A 23519-nucleotide genomic window follows, 5' to 3' on the forward strand; every position below is an offset into this window, starting at 1 on the left:
TTTAACAAAAGCCACCACCCTGCCTCCTATTAAGATACCTTCTCTGCTGGACCACAAGAAAGTTCACATGGAATTTTGTTGCTTCTGAATTTTTAACTCTTACATAATCTATTTATTGGGTGTTTTAAGCAATCATCCCCTAGTAGACTTTAGAGGCAAAAGAAGACTTACACATATTTAAATGTAAAGATGATGATTCTAGGAACAGGTAACCAAAACAGAACAGGAATTTCTATGGGAGAGATGAGAACATTTTTTCCCCCTATGATTCTCTAAGAAACACAGATACAACAATGTCTAGAGCAAAAGATAATGTAAAGTAAGAACAGGTTTATTTTCTTTCTTTTATGTAACAGGCATGTAACTACATGTTAATCTGCAAAATGAAAGGGGATTTTTGTGCTTGCTCATAACATTTTTGTTTTATGGATATTGTTTATTTGTAAAGTGGATGAAAAGATTTTAATGAAAGAAGATATTTTAAAATCAAAGGAAATAAGAGATATTTAGGAGTGAATTTGGAGGAGACAGAGAGAAGTTCCAGGTCAATGAAGAAGAAAAGGATGTGCTTATTCAACAGGGGCTGTTAGAAGCACCCAGTTTCCTCTTTTGGACAAGACTTCACCTGTACTGCTGACCATACCCACTAGGCTGTATATCCAAATGAGTTATCCAGTCTCTGGCATTGCTAGAGAACGGGGAATGCACTTTGCTTTTAACTTATATTTTGCTTTTTGAAATACTTTAAAATTCTAGATTTAACTGGAAAGATTGGGCTGGAGTGAATTCAGGAGGAATTTTAATTAAAGATTGTGGTAGCAGCTTCTGACCTGACTCCTAGTGATGCCAGCCTCCTGGCATTCACACCCTTGAGTATGGCTGGAGCTAGTTATTTATTTCTAAAGAACAGAAAATGGCAAAATAGGTGGGCTGACACTTTTTCAAGTAGGCTACAAAAGACAGTGACTTAGTGACTTTAATTAGCATTGTCTCTCTTGATGGCACCTTCTCTTGCTCCCTCCCTTACCTACTCTGTTGAAGGAAACTGCCCTGTTAGGAGATGCTCTATGGAGAAGTGCATGCCCAAGGAATTGTGAGTGGAAGAACTCATGAGGACCTGAGGCAGGAGGTGAGTCCTGCTGGCAGCCACTAATGAGCCATCTGGGAAGGGGACCCTTCCCAGTCAATCCTTGAGATCTCTGCAGCCTGTGAAAGACCCAAAGCCAGGGGACCCAACTAAATCACATCTCAATTCCTGGCCCAGAGAAACTGGGCTTATTGTTTCAAGTTGCTAAATTTGGAGTCATTTGTTATGCAGCAAGAGATAACTAGCACATAACCTTCCTTACCATACATAAAAAGAACAATGCATAATCTCAGACAAAACCCACAGTTTGTGTTGTGTACCTGGTTTGAATCTAAGACTGAAAAAGATTCCAAAATGTGAAATGAACCACCTTGTAGACTTTAAATAGCTTGCTCTTTGTTGAAAAGCACTCCTGTCCCAGTGAAGGCAGGAAATCTTAACTCAAAATCAAGAAAATAATAAAAGGTTGGTCATATTTAGTGCTGATACTTTTACATTTAAAGGAGTTTGGATTGATACATGCAAAAAGTATACTTACTGTGCACTGAAGTTAAAATAACTCCTTCCTGAGCTAGAATTCAGATGGAGTCCTGGGCTGTGTCATGAACCATAATAATTGCTCATGTCAGTGCCTGGGGGAACGACTGCAGTGATGTAGCTTTTAAAGCATCAGTGACTTGGCCCAGACTTTTAGCAAACAACCAGTACTGGGTGTGAACTGCTTTGTCAATAAAGCTTCAGGTCATTAAAACCGTCTAGTTTTCTGTTTCTGAGTCATTAATACTATTATAATCATGGAATGCACCTGCATTCTTCTCAGGGCAGATTTCAACTTGCCCTGGTATGTTTTCCTCATAGAAATGCCATCCAAGAGGCAAAGAAGAACTGTTTAAGGGCTATATCAAGAACTATACCATTCTCATACTTCCACAAAGCTTATAACCTAGACAAAATGTACCCTCTTTCTTTCTTTCTTTATTATTATTTTGTTTTGTTTTTGGTACCCGGGATTGAACCCAAGGGCATTTAACCACTGAGCCACAACCCTGATCTTTTAAAATTATTTTTAAATTTTGAGACAGGGTCTCACTAAGTTGCTTAAAGTCCTCTAAGTTGCTGAGGTTGGCTTCAAATTTGTTATCCTCCTGTCTCAGCCTCCTGAGCTGCTGGGATTACAAACATGCCTGGATCTCTCTTTATTTTGAATAATAGCTGAGAAAATTAAAGACCAGAGAGATTAACTATTTTAATACAGTCGACGAATCACTTAGGGGAAGACCCAAATGGAAATTTTTGTCTTTTGCTTCATTACATGGATTTTTCTACCATTCTTTGCTGCCAAAGACTATTTTCTAGAATCCTCCTGAGCATTCAAGCATAAACACATTCCACTACAGAAGAAAATTCTGTTAATTAGTAAGCAAGGGAAGTATCTGTATATTATACCTGTAGCTATTACAATGTAACTTATGTCAGAGAGACTGAATATCTAAGTAAAGGAGGGAAATAAATTTTTGAAAAATCGCTATATGCAAATCTGATTCTACTCAGATTATACCACATTTTGCTACCACAGAAAATGAAGCATAAAGAATCATTAAACATATCAGCCTCTTGGTGGGAAGTGCACTGTCAGCTACTGGAAGATATACTCTGCATACATCAGCAAAATCCAAGAACTTGTTAGAAAAGTGTAATATCAGTTCTTAACTCAGACATACTGAGTCAGAATCTTTATTTAAAAAGGATTCCCAGGAAATTCGCAAGCTCATTAGAGTTTGAGAGGCATTGATCTAGAATGCAGGGCATATGGAAGAGTCTTGAACATATATTAAACTTGATTCTGAATTTAAAGACTCTTCTACTGGTTCTCTTTCTCTGGAGAGCCCTGATTGATGCAGAGGTTCACCTAACTGTGACAGAAGAGAGAAGTTATTTCTCCTCTTCTAAGGGAAAGTATAATATGTCTTTCTGCTGAGTAATAGCTTTGACATAATATTGTGTCATCTATTGCAATAATTAAGACATTCAGATTCTTCAGCTCTATGCAAAGCCTTGGTCTGAAGTTGAATCTGCACTGATTCTTCCCTAATTCAAGATTTACACTGAGGAATAGGCAGGCCCAGTGCTTGCAGATAATTTTACCCATTTCTCAAGAATTTTACTTGATTTTTTTCTTTATTTTAGGCTCTGGAGAAAATTTCAAACATCATTCATTTTAAGTCAAGTAACTCATGCAATCTTCCTTATTGAGGTCTTCTTTATTTCTTCTAACCAATACACTTGTACCCTTGTCACTATAAATCTTAGACCAGAAACTGTACTTTAAAAAAGAGCAATACATTGAAATCCTAATAAATTCCAGAGTTTAGTTAATAGTAATATGCTGATGTTAGTTTCCTAGATTTGACAAACATATCCAGAAATATGATATTAAAGGAATCTGAAAGTGAGTGAGGGATATATGGGAATTCTCTGCAGTGTCCTTGAAACTTTTCTGTAAGTCTAAAATGATTACCAAATAAAATATTTATGAAAAATAAGCAAAAAAAGAGCAAAACATAATTTAAACTATTTTATAACTGATTCACACATAATTTTGGTAATGTGTATGTCTCCCTATTCCTAATTTTGATATTATAACCATAGTTTCCAATAATTTTTAAAAATTATCTATTAAAACCCTACTACTCGATTGTGACCAGGTTTAAAAATGGCAACTAAATTGGTCCAGGCTCATTTTTTAATAGTGATATTCTGATAAGTCTATTTAGGGTATTAACCATCTGTGATAGGCAAGTTTATTGGAAGCTACTCTTCTGGCATGGTTACACAAATCATGTTTTTACTCAAATTAAAAAATCAATAAGAAGATTTTTATAGTTTACTTAGAATTGAGCTCTAATTTATAATGGTTTTTCTATTTAACAAAGTTTTTTGAATGAGCTATTCACTGAACAATCTTTCCTGTTTTTTTCAGGGCTATCATTAGCAGCTTAAATTGCACCACAATTAAATTCCCATGTTGCATTTAGCTTCTTTTTATCATTAGCCCTCCTCCTCCCAATCACTGAAGGAGGGAGGTCACACAATTGAAGTTCAGAACAAAGCATCTTTACCAGTCTGTATGGGAGGATTTTTCTCTCTGGCTTCTTCCCTGGATTAGGGTTCTTATGATACACCAGGTCATGAACTGTGTTAACAAAAAAGGCCCACAGCTTTTACTGTGAAGTTTAATTCATCATGAATGACTGGAATTTTCTGCCTTGCTTGATGAGTGTAGTTTTATTCTGAACTTCCTTCTTACTATATAATTTACCAAAGTCTGAAAAATGAAAGAGCTTGGTGATTCAATGTTAGTCCCAGATAAGTTATTATTTCCACTCTATGATGGTTTATCTAAAAAGTTAACTTTGCTAAAAAATTCCATTGAGTATAAAATACAAAGGTGGGTCAGGATGGAATCCAGGTAAATCTTTCAGAAAGATTAGAAATGAAATGATCCGGATATGCAGAAGTATAAGGTGACAAAGCCTCAGAGGTTAAGCCTTAGGAGTTTCATTTCCATTTTGTTGACTCATTGTGTTATTTTGTTTAATACAATTCTTTGTTGAGCAAATAGTGTAGTAGCTGTCCAAGGTGCCCTAGTTTTTTGCAAGAGGTACACAGATGCATTTAGAAAGTGGTTTCGAGTATTAATTTTACAAAAATAATGAGGGCAGAAATGCATTTCAATTTATTTTGGAAGTCTATTAGCTTTGATCAGTTTGGTACATGCTACTTTCCTACTAAAAATAGTGGTGAGTGTAAGTTTGTGCCTACACATGTGTATAGATAGATATGTGCTTGAGTAGGTATGTGTATATGTACACCTGTGTGTGTAACAATAGCTGAAATAAACTAACTTCAGGCAAACATGGGGTGTGTATCCTGTATAGGCAGGTATCCCAAGTGTCTTTTTAACAATCTCTTCTGGGATGCTCTTTTTTCTTTTAGAGAAGGGGTCTTTTGATATCATCAACTACTCAGGAAAGAACATAATGAGAAGAAAAAAGAAACATTTTATACAATAGCATCTCTTTAGACCTTAAATTTTGAAAAATAGTGATTAGAAAAAAAAAAGTTCATTGGTGAGTTTTGCAAAGTTGAATGATACCAGATACACAAATTGCTCACATATTTTAGAAGAATGATTAAAGTTGAACTAATTCTCGAAGAAGCCTCTTCAAATTAACAATGCTAAGGATTCAACATCAACTCGGAAAACAGACGTACACTGCTTTTTGTAATTTTCATGTACTAGAATATATTGGGATATTTAAGCTTTTAGTGAATTTAAAAATTTAACAATTTGATGGCAGAATTGTGTGAGTGCGTGTACAAGTGGGCTTTACTGCGAAATATTCCACAAGTGAAATCCAATCATTACTGATAAAAATTCTTCCCTAATCCAGGTTCTGATAGACCTAGTCTCCGGGGAGGGCAATGAACAGGCCTCCAGGAGCTGTTTTCCATTTTGAATTGTGTTCTGTGGCTCCAGTCAAGGGATCAGGATTAGATTCCTTGCAAAAACAGCTGTTCAGAGTGAAAACTTATTTTGCCACAGTCCCCAGAGCCTTTTAACATTTAACTATATGCACAAAGGCAGGTCTAACTCCTGTCATGATTCTCACTTTAGTTGGGCCCAAGGAACGCCATATACACAGTTTTATGGCAGGCTCCAGTTCCATTCCCTATTTTTATTTCACCTACACTTCAAGTATAAGCCAGTTATTAACTCTCATGGGGCCCTCAGTGAGCCATGTTCTTTCATCCTGAGCCCCCGAGAGCTGTGGCTTTCCTACACACTTCCCTAGCAATTCAGTTCTTCCTATTTTTGGGGCCAGATCAGAACTGCTCTTCTTAAAGTACCTACATTTAAGTAACGGCCTTTCTTGGGTTCTAAAAACAGATTTTAAAAGTATAATTTCTGGCCTCTACTCCCAGGAAACCTCTTTATTTCACAGGTCTTCATCAAAAAGCCTTCAGGGTCTTCAGAATATCAGAGAGCTCACATCAATATCTTCCAGCCTTTACACAAATAATGCCTAATCTCACTTACATGTAGAATCTAAAAAAAAAAAAGTCAAATTCTTAGATTCAGAAAGAACAATGTGGTTACCAGAGAGAGGCTGGGGCTGGGGGTGGTGAAGAATGGGAAGATGTTAGTCACAGGGTACAGTGTCAGTTAAATGGTGGAATGTTTTTGAGATCTATTGTACATGCCAGCAACTATAGTTGATTATAATTTAATGTTATTTCAAAATTACTAAGACAGTTTTACTGTTCATACCGCAAAAAAAGATAAGTATGGTGAAGGTTGTTTTAATTAGCTCGATTTAATCATTCCATAATATATGCATCTATCAAAAATCACACTGTGCCCCATAACTGTATTCAGTTGTTTGCCAATTAAAAGTAAAACTTAAAAGATGAAAAAGAATTCCAACCTTATGATTATCTTCAAACATAATGCATATTAAGATTTCTCCAAACTGTATATTCTCATTATTCACCATGAGCTTTCTGAGGAAGGATATGTTGATACAAAGATGCAGAACATGGTTCTGGAAGACTTTTAGCCAAGACTAAATGAAGTCACTACTATTTTGTTGGGGGGGATTTACTGAGGGTGGAACCAGTTATAGATGTGGACTGTTACTTTCTGATTTGGTCTGTGTTCCTAACTTACCTTGCTAGCATTCCTATCAGAAGCACAGTGCCCCTGGGACTTCTTTGGGGAGACTGTTCTGGGACAGAAGGAACATAGATACCCGGCCTCTCGATAGTTCTGCCTGGCTATGGGATGGGTATTTCCTCTGATGTAAGAATCTTAATTTCTACATCAGTCCTATCAACTTATTATTCTCTTCTCCATTCCAGGAAGGAAATAGACTTTAATCCTTGATTATATTTCTAGGGACATGTTTTCTTTTCATGTCCAACTATATATTTCAATAAAAATTTGTGGGACCACCTGTGTCACAAACTAGCTTTACTTCTACTTTTGGTAATTCATTGTGATGTCTGTGTGTTACTTTAGTGCTTTGTTGTTTGTTTTACTGGCTATTGGGTAACTCGTGTGTTGATTATGCTAAGTCCCTTAAGGACCATGACAATTTTTTTTCCTTTTACTTGAGACTGTCTATCAAACCACAATAGAAAGTGATTCTCAGACTTGATTGACTTTGTTGAACACTAACCGAATGCTTTTGTGTTCTTTTTCATCCATTTATCTATGGTCATATGAAATCGACAACTGTAAACTATCCATGCTGCTGCCAATGTCTTGGCACTCAGCCTTCCTTTCATGTCATTTTTTAATCAAATGTTTGCAAGTCATTTAGGTGTAAACCACAAACCTGCAATTGTGCCTAAATTCTTACAGTGACTGTTTTCTTCTTGCCAGCATTCGAAGGCAGTTTTCTTCATCAGTTTTACTTTTGAGTGTGCAATTTGTGGTTACCTCCTGGAAAAAGCAGCATACTAATGAATTTCAGATGTGGCGTGAATTACTTATTTGTACATTCGTGCAAAATCAAACACATTTGGGACAAATTTTGTTTACTCTCTGGTTTCAAAGAATAAAATTGTGCCAGTAATTCAACAAGTGCAAAGGCAATCCTTACAAAAGGGCAACTTGTTGATTTCAGAGAATATAGCTTGAGACTTTCTGCTGGAGAAAGAAATAATGAGCCAGTACCAGCGCACATTCCTGAAGTTACCCAGGCTTGCAATCCTACTCTAATCTGTTTCTTTGTGATTCTATGCGGAGAGAGAAATTCATTCCACAGATTAAGTGTTAACTAGTCTTAACAAGAATCTTCTTATCTTTGATGGGAAGTAAATCTTTGATAAAGTTTAAATTGTACAGAAGACACTAATGTGAATACCCTTCAAATATCTGATGACTAACAGAGTCTAAATGTAATAAGATGGTCAACTAAGCACCTTATTCTAAAAAGATCCCATATCACTTTGGTAACTGAAAGATGCATTAAAACCAAAGTCAGAGCCAACATCTCTCCTTTTTGTAGCTTTATATGAACTAAACCTCCAAACAGCATTGCTTCATATCACAAGTTTGTGCCATGAGCTTAAGGGGGGGTCCTGATGGGAGATAGAGCTAACATTTAGCACCGATCATTACCATAGTCAGAGTACGACTTTTCACCTACTGGCAATTTAAGGATACTTATATTATTTCATCTTTGTAGGTTATGTATAGAGAGATGCAAGTCTTTCTTGTTTTTTTCAGATGTGCCTTTTCCTTGAGATTGTACATATTGAGTCCTTGCTTCAGGGATACAGTCCTAACCAGGACTCATGACCACCCATTTTCAGGAGTCAATGTACTGGTGACAACAGTAAGAAAAGTGAGATAAGGAAAATAATATATTATTCTACCCCACAGAACAACAATTTGTTTTTTTATGCTTTTTGTTCACCATCCCATGTCAAGTATTCTAACCCTGTCTTCTGATTTATACAATTGGATGTAGCTTCCTGAAGTTAAGATTAAGTTAGGGTATTGATTCTGACTTGAGCAGGCATCAAGAATCTTTGTTTAAATGAAGATCACTGGATCCCATCCCCAGAGTTTCTGATTCAGTAGGTCTGGTATGGGACCCAGGAATCTGTATTTCTAATAAGTTGCCAGATGAGTTGATGCTTCTGGTGTAGTGACCATAGTTTGGAAACTGCTGAGTTGGGTGTTTAATGGTATAATCTTTTATTACAGAAAAGAGATTATACTGATTTCTTCTTCTACCTCAAATGGTTGGCATTCAATTTTTTTTTTTTTTTGTCCTGGGAATTGAACCCAGGGGTACTTAACTACTGAGCTACATCCCCAGCCCTTTTTATTTTGAGGCAGGGTGTTGCTAAGATGCTAAGTTATTGAACTTGGGATCTTCCTGCCTCGGCCTCCGGAGTTGCTGGGATTACAGGTGAGTGTCACTCTGCCCAGCTTGTCATTCAGTGTTTATGAAGGAATTTTAAGGATACTTTCTGATTGTGTGTGAATCAGATATGTATATTCTCACATGCACATTAAAAATATCTCAAATTGATTAGAAGTCAATGTCTACAATATTTTGAAAAGTAAATCATAAAACAATGCTAGATTTTTCAGGAGTAAATCAATCACTTCTATTACATTCCCTCAGCTTACTTAAAAAGTAATGAAGTTTTCCATCAAAACTCAACTCCTTTCCATTTACATAGCTTTAGAGAATTTTCAGGTACTCAAAGGTAGTTAACAACTAAAAACAGTGAAGAACTATAAGCTGGTTAAATGCCCATTTTACTTTCTGCTTTAAGTATTTTTTTTTGGTTAATATCATAATTTACTCTATAAAATTATAGCCTTCTTTCTGCAAAATGTCTATTTTCTTAGATCAAAGCTATTCATTGGGCTGTGTAATTATATGCAACAAAATTTAGGCATTTCCTTACAAAACAAACCAGAGACCCTAATAACATTAGTAAGATCAACAGAAGGGCAGTGTTTAAAAGCTGTTTGGTAATGACAATGCCAGGTATGATGAGCCACTTGATTACACTATAATTTATAAATCTTCTTTTGGATATGAAACTACTTAAATTCAAAATGAAAGAAGTCAAAGAAAGGTGTCCCTCCTATCTGGGAGGCTATACATGTTAGTTCAAGTTTCTCTTTTTTAAAGTAGATTTATAGATAATAACTTGAATTTATTTCCTTTTCAAAACAGTATTTTAGCTATCCTTCTGTTTATAAAGAAATGTGCAGAACATAATGGATGGTAACCAAGAATGAAGGTTTTTTGCTTTTTTTTTTAAGCTGAGCATAATTTGATGTTTCTTTAGACTTCTATAAAGAGCTAAAAAAAAAAAAAAAAAAAAAGCCCACGCATGCTTTAAAAAACGTTTTACTTGCTCCTGCGATACAGGTAATAATGATAAAAATAAAATAAAATCATTGAAAATACAGCTGAGAGTTAAAAAATTAAATCTTTAGCAAACTGAAAAATTTATAATCGAAGCTTGGTCCTTAATTTGGCCATGTGGAAATGTGAAAAGATGAGCTGGTTATGGTATGACGTATATCTAAGTCTGTAGGTGCTAATGTCTAGGTATTCCGTCTGTGCAAAGTCTAAAACAATGTGGAGACCTGCTCATTGGCAAACTGGCAAGTGGGATCCCAATAACTGCACAGGAAGGCTCTAAGTAATGAAAAATCCATGAAGTTTGGTTTTGGCTTTGAAAAGTTTAAAACGAATTAAAAAAAAATAATAATCTCACTGGAGACACAATGCCTTAAGTGAACTAATGACTCTAATGTTAGGACTTTCTCTCTTGGCTGTGAGCTGCATGGGGTTTGGTTCTAGGGGTGTGCATGCTGGGGTGATGAACCATCCTGTTTGCCTTGGTTTGAGGTGTTTCCAGAACCATGGAACTTGCAGTTTTCAAACCAGGTCAGTCCTGGCAGATGGAGACAGTTGGAACCCCTCGGGTATGTTTTCACATCTCTCAGTGACACCTTATATAATATAAGCCAGGAAGTGTGCTCTGGTTTGGCTCTATAATCAACTTCATTAGGCATCTGTACTGAGTTCATTTCTTGATGGCACAGTTTCTTTAGCATGTTAGTAATCATATCTGTAAATCTTGACTGAGCTGGTGATGGCTTAATTACTAGCTATGCAAAATGCCCTACTTTTATTTTTTTGAAAGTTAATTAAGCAAATTAGGCACTTGATGCTTTTTCTTTTTTTTTTGCCAGTTCCCAAATGATTTTTTTTCCCTACAAAAATGGGCTCTTAGAAACTTATATGTGAGTTAAAAAAATCTTTTCTTGACTTGAGCTAGTATTTTTCAATCCTTCTTTTGAGAAGGATTACATAGAGACTTTGTAAAAACAATGTAGAAAATCAAGCATAAGCCATCAATGGGTTATAATAAATCCCCTATTCATACCTCTTCCTTTTGGCATAGATAAATATCTGCTGTCTTTGAGGTAGGTGATATCTCATGGAAACAACTAATTATTAAAACTATCCATGCATGACTCCAAGTATGTAACACCGAAGTGATTGTCATGTAATTCTATAGCTGCCAATGATCACACTAGTTTTGTGAAACTCTCCCTACCTTCATTTGGCTAAAATTGAAAAAAAAAAAAAAAAAAAAAACAGTTGAGTCTGACTTGCTCTTTGGATATTATGTTGTATTTCAAGCCTTTCCTTTTTTTTGTAAAAAAACTGAGAACTCTGAAAAAATACATGAAAAGGAATAAAAACATGTTTTCACTAAACTGTTGACACAGACAGCTGGTTAAAAGACATATTTATAAAACAGTGTACATTAAAAAATCTAATATTAACTTAAATTATCACTATTTGCAGGTGACATGATTCTATACCTAGCAGACCCAAAAGGGTCTACAAAGAAACTATTAGAGCTAATAAATGAATTCAGCAAAGTGGCAGGATATAAAATCAACACGCATAAATCAAAGGCATTCCTGTATATCAGCGACAAATCCTCTGAAATGGAAATGAGGACAACCACTCCATTCACAATATCTTCAAAAAAAATAAAATACTTGGGAATCAACCTAACAAAAGAGGTGAAAGACTTATACAATGAAAACTACAGAACCCTAAAGAGAGAAATAGAAGAAGATCTTAGAAGATGGAAAAATATACCCTGTTCATGGATAGGCAGAACTAACATCATCAAAATGGCGATATTACCAAAAGTTCTCTATAGGTTTAATGCAATGCCAATCAAAATCCCAACGGCATTTCTTGTAGAAATAGAGAAAGCAATCATGAAATTCATATGGAAAAATAAAAGACCCAGAATAGCAAAAACAATGCTAAGCAGGAAGTGTGAATCAGGCGGTATAGCGATACCAGACTTCAAACTATACTACAGAGCAATAGTAACAAAAACAGCATGGTACTGGTACCAAAACAGGCGGGTGGACCAATGGTACAGAATAGAGGACACAGAAACCAATCCACAAAACTACAACTATCTTATATTTGATAAACGGGCTAAAAGCATGCAATGGAGGAAGGATAGCATCTTCAACAAATGGTGCTGGGAAAACTGGAAATCCATATGCAACAAAATGAAACTGAATCCCTTTCTCTCACCATGCACAAAAGTGAATTCAAAATGGATCAAGGAGCTTGATATCAAATCAGAGACACGCCGTCTGATAGAAGAAAAAGTTGGCTACGATCTACATACTGTGGGGTCGGGCTCCAAATTCCTCAATAGGACACCCATAGCACAAAAGTTAATAACTAGAATCAACAAATGGGACTTACTCAAACTAAAAAGTTTTTTCTCAGCAAAAGAAACAATAAGAGAGGTAAATAGGGAGCCTACATCCTGGGAACAAATCTTTACTCCTCACACTTCAGATAGAGCCCTAATATCCAGAGTATACAAAGAACTCAAAAAATTAGACAATAAGATAACAAACAACCCAATCAACAAATGGGCCAAGGACCTGAACAGACACTTCTCAGAGGAGGACATAGAGTCAATCAACAAGTACATGAAAAAATGCTCACCATCTCTAGCAGTCAGAGAAATGCAAATCAAAACCACCCTAAGATACCATCTCACTCCAGTAAGATTGGCAGCCATTATGAAGTCAAACAACAACAAGTGCTGGCGAGGATGTGGGGAAAAGGGTACACTTGTACATTGCTGGTGGGACTGCAAATTGGTGCAGCCAATTTGGAAAGCAGTATGGATATTTCTTGGAAAGCTGGGAATGGAGCCACCATTTGACCCAGCTATTCCCCTTCTCGGTCTATTCCCTAAAGACCTAAAAAGAGCATGCTACAGGGACACCGCTACATCTATGTTCATAGCAGCACAATTCACAATAGCAAGACTGTGGAACCAACCTAGATGCCCTTCAATAGACGAATGGATAAAAAAATGTGGCATTTATACACAATGGAGTATTACTCTGCATTAAAAAATGACAAAATCATAGAATTTGCAGGGAAATGGATGGCATTAGAGCAGATTATGCTAAGTGAAGCTAGCCAATCCCTAAAAAACAAATGCCAAATGTCTTCTTTGATATAAGGAGAGTACCTAAGAACAGAGTAGGGACGAAGAGCAGGAGAAGAAGATTAACATTAAACAGGGATGAGAGGTGGGAGGGAAGGGGAGAGAGAAGGGAAATTGCATGGAAATGGAAGGAGACCCTCAGGGTTATACAAAAGTACATACAAGAGGAAGTGAGGGGAAAGGGAAAAATAATACAAGGGGGAGAAATGAATGACAGTAGAGGGGGCAGAGAGAGAAGAGGGGAGGGGAGGGGAGGGGAGGGGAGGGGGGATAGTAGAGGATAGGAAAGGCAGCAGAACACAACAGACACTAGTATGGCAATATGTAAATCAATGGATGTGTAACTGATGTGATTCTGCAATCTGTATATGGGGTAAAAATGGGAGTTCATAACCCACTTGAATCAAAGTGTGAAATATGATATATCAAGAAATATGTAATGTTTTGAACAACCAACAATAAAAAATTTAAAAAAATCTAACATTATTTAAATTAGTAGGAACTTTCTGTGATTGGTATAGGGCATTCAAAGGCAAAGTTGATTTTAAGACTGAGACATGGTACAGATCTCAACCCTTACATTAAAAAAAAAAGTTCTTAGTTTTAGGTTATGTAGTGATAAACTGTACCTGTTGAAAAATACATGTGGAAAAAAGAAATATTTTTTGTACAAGTATGACTCATAAGGAGGCATTCACTATTCTTATCCAGCCAACCATGGTAAATGTGTTTGGCTTACTGGGCAGAAGTATGCAACATTTAAAAGGGAGTGGAGATCTTTATTAAAACAGAAGGCTCCTCAAACTGCATGATGATGTCAGGAATATAGGTCCTTGGAGCACATTATTGTTTTAAGCAAAGGTCCCCACACTTTCATATTGGTTATAAAATGTTATTTTGTGCTGCTGGCCTGGAATGAGAATGTCATACATCTGCAGGCAATTAGAAGAACCTGGACTGCATGTTTGATTAGCTCAATAATAAATGGGCACAAGTGTGACTCGACTTATGTTAGTCAGATTCCCTAGACAGATTATCCTGTTGTTATCATATGAAATAACTCCCCTTTATCAACAATTAAATAAATCCACATTTATGGGCACTTTGTAAAATTGTAAGGTGGGAAGAAATCCAACTTGAGCCTTAAGTTCATCCAAAAAATTTTTAACCCTACTTTCGATGGTACAGATCCCAATCTGAAATTTTAGAAATCGGCTCAATTATATAGAACTGTTTGGGTTGGAAATACCCTGTTTGCACACAATAAACACATCTGTATTTCAATTTTCTACAAGAAGGTAATTAATAGTTTCAGTTTATAACTAAAAGAAAAATCCCAAAGAAGCAGAATTAGAAATGTCTTAATATGTTAAAAGTAATTTTGGAAGGTAGTCTAAATATAATCAAGAAAAATTAAATGGAATTTCATTTTCATTATTCAAAGTATAATTTCTACTGTGACCAATGGGTATTGTAAGTCTTGAATATTTCATTCTAGAATTTTTCATGCAGTTTTAGGCAGTGATCTTAAATTCAACCATAAGTGTCAATGATGGACTATAAACCACTTTGGGCAATAACCCATTCATTTTCTGTTTTTTTTTTTTTAAATTTCCCAAGTACTTTTAAATTTCTAATATCCGAAAGACTAAAAATAACTCAAAACAGAAAAGTCAGTGCTGAAATCCAACAAAAATTTTTAAATTCCAGGAAACACCACCAAATCTTCCAATCTAATTATATTTTTAAATAACAATTAAAAGTTTGTATATCTTAAATAAACTCAAGGTAATTTTAATCCATATTCACCCAAATACATATATAAAAATAACCTCATCAGTTTATCTCCTTGACATAATCCTTAAATTAAATATCAAAATATCAAGCAGATGCTGAAACATTCATCATCAATATTGGAATTCTGACTCATGACAGTAACACGAAACAGATGCTCAAATGATGCTCCCTCTGAAAAGTGACACTATCCCTGCATGGGTTAGCTCTCGATGTGGGGTAACTTAAAATTTGCACACAAAATATGAAATAATAAAAGTCAGAGCATGATAGATTTCCTTACCTATACGCCATTTAAAATCTATCGTCTCTTATACAGAAGATAAAATGAAGCACTGGTAAATAGGACAGCATCTCAGGGCACAAGGAGATTCACCTTCCACTGATTGCAGTAGCTCCATGACCCCAACTGCGTGGAGGAAGGAAGGTGTTCTCTTCCTCACTCAGAAGTTGGAGATGAGAACTCCTGGGTCCTTTCCACTGGCCAGTGTGCATGTGCCATGCACTTACGTGGTGGTGACAACGAGCCCCATAACATGGGTTCTACATAGTTAGCTCCTAGCAGTGTGAAAGGAGTCCTACAGCCCCATCTCATTAACACAATCTCCATTATCAGGCAGCTCTGAAAGGGTTTGCTAAGAAGGAAAAGGGAAACAAAATCCCTAGCACAGTCCAGTTAGCTAATACCCTACATGTCTTCAAAGCCTGAGATTCTTATCGCTGTGCTAGCATGAGTCTACAGCTGTTTCTAGAATACACAGTGATGTGTACTCTCTGTGAAAATAAACAGAAAAGCCCAGGCAGACGGTGCCATGGTGCAAGTGATTGAAGCAAAATGTGCTCAAATGAGAGCTTTATACTATTTCTTGGTTCTATCTACCCAACAATGGGTATTTAAAGGACCCAGCTGCACCTTGCCTCCCTTCCCTATCACTTTGCCCACAACATTTCCACCACAGGACTGGCCCCTTCCCCTCTTCTGTCCAGCGCTGGGCCGCCCGTCCCTCCAGAAGCAGCTCAGGGCTCCCTTCTCACCAGACATTCTGCTCCACACCTCCAGTTCTCAGACCATGCTTTATTTTTGTTTTACATTGTTGGTCTTTTTAAATAATAAATGCTTTTGAAACTCAAAAAAAAAAAAAAAAATAAAAGAAGTAAATGTGAACAGTGGAGACTCCCTCCAAGGTAGTGAGGCAGGAGCCCTGTTTCTTTATTGCTGAATGAGGAAAATACGTCAGTATTTTGATAAGTTCAATGACAATAAAGCTTGAGAAACCAATGGGAGACATTTATGGAGCACTATTTCAAATTCCAGACAAATCACCTGACAGCTACTTCTGACAACTGTTACTCTGGTGCCCTCTTGCCGGGGGTTTGAAAGCCAGATCTGCACTTCCACCTGTGTGACCTCCAGTTCTCAAACTTGGCTGCATGCTGATCCACATGGGGTGCTTTTAAAAAATACTGATGCCTGGAATCTACCTCTGGGAACAGTTATTTAATTGTGCTAGGGTGTGGTTTGGCCATTGAGAAAGTTTGAAATGTTCCTAAGTGACTATAAATAGGGACAGCTATGGGAGGGGAGAGAACTACTGATGAACTTTCTGAGCCACAGTTTCCTCACTTGGAAAACAATAGCAACACTGATGACAATTACCTTTTAGGATTATTGCAATGATTAAATATTCCAGGGTGGACAAAGCACTCAGCACAGTGTCTCACTGGAAGCCCTTGGTAAACATGAGCTACTGCTATTGTTCTTACCAGGTTCATGCTTGGGTGAGAACCTTCTTGATAGCATAGTAAGTCATGCTCACCTTGGCACACGTTGTGATCGCTTTGCTCGTAGCCTGCTGCACACTGGATCCGATGGGAAGGGTTGGAGGGAATGCGCTGAGGGTCAGCTGGGTTCCGCCGGATGACAAAGTTATTTCGGCCAGTCTGTACTTCCGGGCCTGCGACTGCAGCAGCACTGGCCACAAAACCACCCCCAGGCACCACTCCACTGGTTGCCATGCTACTGGCAGCTACACCCCCGGTGGCTGCGCCTGAGGCTGCTTCAGCTGCTGGTGTTTCTAGCTGAGGTTGTTCATTATTGACAATAATCTGGGCTGTTTTAGGAAGGCATAGGTATCCTCCATAGTGGTTGACACATTTCATTCCACCTTTGCAAGCGTCAGGGACAATGTCACATTCATCAATATCTGTGGTCAGGAATACAATAAGTCAGCAATCTTTTTAGAGGGAAAATAGAACATGTAACTGTATGCACGTGCCTTTTTGATACAATACAAACAGGACAGCAAGAGCAACACAAGAGATGGAGACAGAAAGTTGTGTTCAGATGGGAAGTCCTTGAGGCCGGCTCACCTTTGCACTGCTGTCTTACAGGGTCCCACTCGTAGCCATCAGTGCATTGCTGCAAAGAAAACATCAAAGATGGAGCCAGAAGACAATTGGTTGTTTCCCTAAGAAGACACTCAAAATCATGCTCATGGGCAACAATCCTTGGGCTGGGGTCCTAGATATACAAGATGGGTAACTTAACATTCTCGAGCTTTCCTCGTTTTAAAGACAAGTCTATGCATTGGTTTGCTTCAGGGTTCCCTTCTCAATCAGCCACTGTCTGAACTCTTGGGTTTGGTACAGTTGCCCATCACCATCTTTCTTGAATCCTTTTCTTTGTCTTGAGATTAATCTTCTTCAGTCTCTCTGACTACACTATTATTCATCCCCTTTCCCACATTGTAAATTTTACCAAAAAAGACAAAACATTCACCAGGTTCTTCCTTCCCCCAGCCCTGACATCTTCCTTCTCTCTAAATCCTCCTGAGCAATCAAGCTCCCGGCTTTGCTCACCATGATTAGCTGCTTCTCACACCCGGCCTTCCCCTTCACTTTATTTCTTATGGGTTCTCTCTTGTTCACTCCCTGAACAAGCCATCTATCAAGCACATAGGGATTGTCCTAGGCCCTGTGGATGCAAAGATCATGAAGACCTTGCCCCAATCCTCAAGCAGCTCATGGGCCAGAAGAGGAGACAGGTAGTTGGACAAGTTGGAGCAAGATGTCAGTGGTGTGACACAAGGGTGTATGTGGAAGGGGTGAGGCACTCTGCCCTGGGCTGAGGGGTGGGTATGAACAAGGCAGAAGGAAAGGCTTCACAGGGGAGGTGACAGGTGAATTGGGCTTTATGGAATGAGGAGGATTTTCCTAGGGAGATGTGGTTCTTCAAAGAAGGAAGACCATTGTGAGCCAAGGCACAGAACTGTCAGAGGGAAAGGACTGGAAGTAGTTCTGGGTGGGGGAGTGAGGTTAGAGAGATGGGCAGGGCCAAATGTAGGAAGCCTTTCCTTGGGATGGAGGGTACTAGATTCTACCCAGAAGGTCCCTGAATCTCAAGCTTTATTATGCCTTAGGATGAATTATCTAGGGTGCTTTTTAAAATGTGGATTCTGATGCGCTCTCAAACAAAGGATCTGATTCTATAGGTCAGGGCCAGAGACCTGGAATCTGAATTCTTAATAAATATCCCAGGTGATTCCCAAATAGGTCATCTATGGGCTACATCTTTTTTTTTTTTTTTTTGAAATTTTTTTTTTTTAATATTTATTTTTTAGTTTTCGGCGGACACAACATCTTTGTTTGTATGTGGTGCTGAGGATCGAACCCAGGCCGCACGCATGCCAGGCGAGCGCGCTACCGCTTGAGCCATATCCCCTGCCCCTATAGGCTACATCTTGAGAAAAGTTACTGTAGGTGCTAAGAGTCCCCTGCAGAATTTTAAAGCTCCAGAGACAATTTGATCAGATGTTTGCTTGAGAAAGTCATGGTGAGGAAGATGCTTCAGGAAGGATTATGCAAAAATGGAGTAAACAAACAAACAAACAAACAAACAAACTAGATCCTTTTAACAGAACCAAGAGTTCCTCATTCAACAAAGGATGTACGGCAAATAACTAGCTAAATGGAGGTAGAGATATCCTTTGAACTATTCAACTGACATCTGAAATTTACCAGGATGATAACTAAACTTATGTTATTTCCCAGACTATTTTTTTTTTTCTATTTTCCCCCAACGCTTCCAAGGTACCACTACCACCTTTCTCAAGACCCATGAACATGAGCTTTGACTTCTCTAATTGTTTTCCTTCGGGCTCTGCCTACTTGAGTCTGCTTCTACATCGACCACAGTAGCCACATTTCTACCTACTACCTTCCCTGGCCTCATGAGGCGACAAGGCTCTTGATCTAGACATTCTGCAGTAGCCCCTATGATAATCATTTTTGCTCTATTGATTACTAAGAGCTCACAGTGGGCTGCACACCTCTCATAGCTCATTATTACCATCTCCAGGTTCTCTCCACCCCCAGCTCCAGCCCATCTGCCCTCCTGGCTTTGTCTTGGCCATTTCACCCCCAGTAAATGGTGATGTCACACTCTCTGACTCAAGTGCATCTTTAGCCTTTCTAGATCAATCTGAGGTCATAACTTCTTCAAGAACCAGCCCAGTATCTTCTTTATTATGTTGGCCAGCACTGACATTAATCACCTCTTTGCTTTTCTATTTCTTTAGCAATTTATATAATCTGTATAATATTATTCGTATTTACTTAGAAACTTTGTAGTTTTCAATGATGCCTTCCTAGGGTAAATTCCCTGAGATAGAAGGCTGAATTTTCTTAGTAAATAAATAAACTAAAAATTTTTAAAATTATTATTTTTTTGGTACTGGGGATTGAACCCAGAGGTACTTTACCACTGAGCTACATCCCCAGCCCTTTTTATTTTTTAATTTTGGGACAGGATCTTGCTAAGTTACTGAGGGCCCTGCTAAATTGCTGAGGCTGGCCTGGAACTTGTAATGGTCCAACTCAGCCTTCCAAAATGCTGGAATTACAGGTGTATGCTGTCTTGCCTGGCCACTTAAATTCTTTGGATAGTGATGAGAGAGGCTTATGCAGATATTTGTTGAGTCAGTAGCTGCCTAAAACCAGCCTTCAATATGGAAGGGGAATATGAGGCTGTCTTGTATAAGCCCATCCTTCCAAAAAGTATCTTTCAAACCAGGCAAAGATGGCAGTTCACTTGAATAATCTGTATGGTAAGTAGTGAAGACTTGCAGTTGGTTGTAGCTATTTAGTTCTAGAACATTTTGGACCTATTATTAAACAAGCCTAGACTGAATTTAGTTTTACCACTTGCTGGCTGTGTAGTCATGTGCAAGGCAGACACTCCTTCTGGTCTTCAGTTCCGTCATCAGCAGGAGGAGCATGATGCCACTTACCTCTTAATTTGCTGTGATGATGAAAGGAGATAGTGTCTCCATAGTGGAGTACTTGAGAATAGGTACCTCTTGTCCTTTATGTCCTTTAACTATGGATTATTAGGCATACACAATTCAAAAGAGAAGAGACCTAATCTTAGCACAAAAAGTGCATCATATCTGGAAAATCTATTAGAATAATAGTGAACTCTGGTTATAGTCTTAAAACTACAGTGCTTAATCTACAGGAAACTTTCTCTACTAAAAATAAGTTAGATTTAGGCTATTAGCAAACAGAAGGGCATAAAGTAAGCAATTATAAAGTCTTTTATTATATGATTACAAAAGGGAAAAGCAAATTAAATTTTTGTTCCCTGAGAAGGTAGTAAGTTTAACCAGAATAATAAAACATTTTCATTTGAAGATAAACAGCACATGCATTAATTTCTCTTGCTTTATTTATCTTCAGCAGAGGAAGCAACTGCATTTAACATCAAGTTAACAAAATATTTATATTATACTATTTTATTTATAATTGATCTCAACAACAAAAAGAAACATTTGCCAGATGAATACTAACATTCTGGAATTTAAAAAATAGTGAGATAATGTTTATTATCAATAATTGACATAAAATCACTTTCAAACTTAAAAAAATTTCTTTTGCATTCTTTTGAGTATGATTACTTAATTTTTAAAATTGGGAGCAAATAGAAAAATGTGTTTTTCATATTCTGAACCAGGACAAATGTCATTCACTTCACAATAGACAAAAAACTAGAAAACACAAAACAGAGATGCAAACTCACCACAAGTGAGGTAAGTCCTGTCTTGCTCTGTTCTCACCACATCTATTTTTGGCAGTGGGAGTGGTCAGATGATATTTTTAACATTTCATTATATATTGGTTATATTCATGCATTAACTAGTTAATCAAACACTATTTGGAAATATCAGAGATGCTAATAAAAAATGCAAAGCAGAGTTGCACAAACTGCATTTTAAATCTGCTTTAGCCAATACTGAATACTGTAGGGTACTTATGTGAGTTATACTATAAGTGAATATATAGCCTTTATAAATTTAATAAAGGCTGCTTCCATGACAAAAGTCACATGCACAAATGGGATGTTGTGCTTATATCATGCTTAACATTCTTATTTGACTTGATGTTATTCTGCACTTATTGATTTCAATTGCATGTATGTAGGAATCCAAGTTTCCTGATTTCTTACATCCATTAATTTATTAAATGTGTTGGAAACATGTGGCTTACTTTGATTTTAATTTTACATGGGTTTCCTTTCTTTTGTTCTCATACAAATCATTACATTTTTTTTTTTTTTTTGGTCTTTATCTCAATTGGTGATCTAAATGAACTTTTAAAAGGATTCTGGGCAATTTACAACATATCTTAAATGTGAACCATACTAAAGTGGTGTTTAATTTATTACCCGTCACAGAATACAACCGGCATTCACTGGCAGGGGTGGGTAAAATCTTTCTTGTGTCATAGAATCCCACTGAACATTCTTATCTCAAATTCCATCTCCCCTTACCGTGTATGTGATGGTTTCTTCGGTGTCCTGTGATTCGACCAGCGCCAGAGTCAGCATAGTTAGAAAAAGGGCTTTCAACATTGTGAATCTTAAAGAAAACACAGGACAAAATCGATGTTTAGTATCTGCTGCGGGGGGTTGGGACGCGCGCGGGGGGGGGGGGAGTGGGGGGGGACTTCAGCAGTGAAATAACAGGCAAGACAGGGAGGGTGGGGAGGCCAAGGCTCTACAACACCCAACTTCTCTTCTGCTTTCTCATTTCTCCTCCCCCTCCCCAACCTTCCCGGTAGCCACCAAACAAGGCAGCAAAGACTGAAAAGGGGCTGCAGAATTGCATTTCTCTTTATTCCATTCATCCACTTTCAGAGGACATTCGGCGTGTATTTTATACTGCACTTACACAGCAGGCTCCAGAAAAAAGGGAATTGAGGAAAATCAACAGTAATTAATTTTAAAGGCGACGGTGAATCCCTTCTCCCTGGGGGGAGGGGCGGGTGGAAGTAGGGCAGTAAATCTCTATTCCCTTGAACTTTAAGGATTTCCCTATATGCTCACCTCCAGCTAGTGAAGTTCCTTGCATAGCTCAGCAAAAATACCTGCGAATCAATATGGATTACCTGGCCTCAAACTTTTTTCCCCCCTTAACAAAATATCAAAACAAAATTCGGAAAGCAACCTCCTCCCAGTTCTAGTAAAATACTGGAGCTTCCCACATCCCTCAGAGCGTCCCACATCCTTCAGTGCACATTCTCAAAGTGCATTTCTGCACATAGCTTTGTTTAAAAACCTCAGGTTCTGTAGAGGAGCAGCCCAAAGCTTCTGAATTCCTTGTATTTTATCAATCCCTAGGTCCCCGACCTGCTACCTTCAGGATCCGGCTGCCTAGGGGCGGAACCGTGGACCGCGCGGCAGCCCCGGGGGTACCAACTTTGGGGCAGCGGGCCCTGGCGCCTCCAGCGACGTAAGGTCCACTTTCTCAACTATAAGCTAAGAGGCGGTTGTCCGTCAGAGCTGCTTAGCGCTCCGGCTTCTATTTTAGCTGGTGTGGAATCCAAGTGCAGCTTAAACTTCTCACATGGGTCTCCTGAAATCTTCAAAACTACGTTTACAGGCAATACCCTGCCGGTTGGTCGTAGACGCGCACACACATGCCCATCCCAACAGATGTCAGGAGCACTCGCACGCGCTGACAGATCGCATTCCTAGACCGCACACCTCCACCTCCCTTTCTGCCTGAGAGACCTTGCACAGTCCGGGGCAGTTCTTGGGCGCTCTGCACCTCGCAGGTCACCACACCTTATTCCCCGGCGCGCAGCCTCAGGGGTGCTGGGCGTGCTTGGTGCGATCCCCCGTAGGGGGGTCCTACCTGCGCTGCGGTGCTGCGCTCCTGGCCGGGGCAGCGAGGGGAGTGCGCAGGGGAGGGCAGCCCGGTGGGTCTGAACTGGCGAAGTCTGGCAGCGGCTGCGGCGGCGGGAGGAGGAGGAGAAAGAGAGGGAAACCGGGAGGGCGAAGGGGGGCGGAGGAGAGAGCGGAGGGAGGCGCAAGCGCCCAGCCAAGCGCTGCAAGCCCGCGGGGCAGCGCGCCGCGCAGCTGGTTCTGCGCCCCCCAGGGCGGGTCTACGCCGCCCAGAGCTTGCACTCCTCTCCAGTTCCGGAGTTTTTTGACTCACCGGGACCCCAGGCCTCAGAG

General features: G+C 38.6%; 1 protein-coding gene across 1 annotated transcript in view; it reads right to left on the reverse strand.

The window, feature by feature from the left end:
* Positions 1-23276, reverse strand: part of Efemp1 (EGF containing fibulin extracellular matrix protein 1) — a 59508-nt gene extending 36232 nt beyond the window's left edge. Inside the window, exons 1-4 of the mRNA XM_027934514.2 lie at positions 23197-23276; positions 21831-21918; positions 17375-17423; positions 16822-17208 (exon numbers count right to left, since the gene is read on the reverse strand). Of these exons, the coding sequence (XP_027790315.1) occupies positions 16822-17208; positions 17375-17423; positions 21831-21911 (517 nt within the window). The 5' untranslated portion in view covers positions 21912-21918; positions 23197-23276. The remainder of the gene's footprint in view (positions 1-16821; positions 17209-17374; positions 17424-21830; positions 21919-23196) is intronic.
* Between the last annotated feature and the right edge of the window lie 243 nt (positions 23277-23519).

This window comes from Marmota flaviventris, chromosome 14 (assembly GCF_047511675.1).
Source record: "Marmota flaviventris isolate mMarFla1 chromosome 14, mMarFla1.hap1, whole genome shotgun sequence".
NCBI lineage: Eukaryota > Metazoa > Chordata > Mammalia > Rodentia > Sciuridae > Marmota > Marmota flaviventris.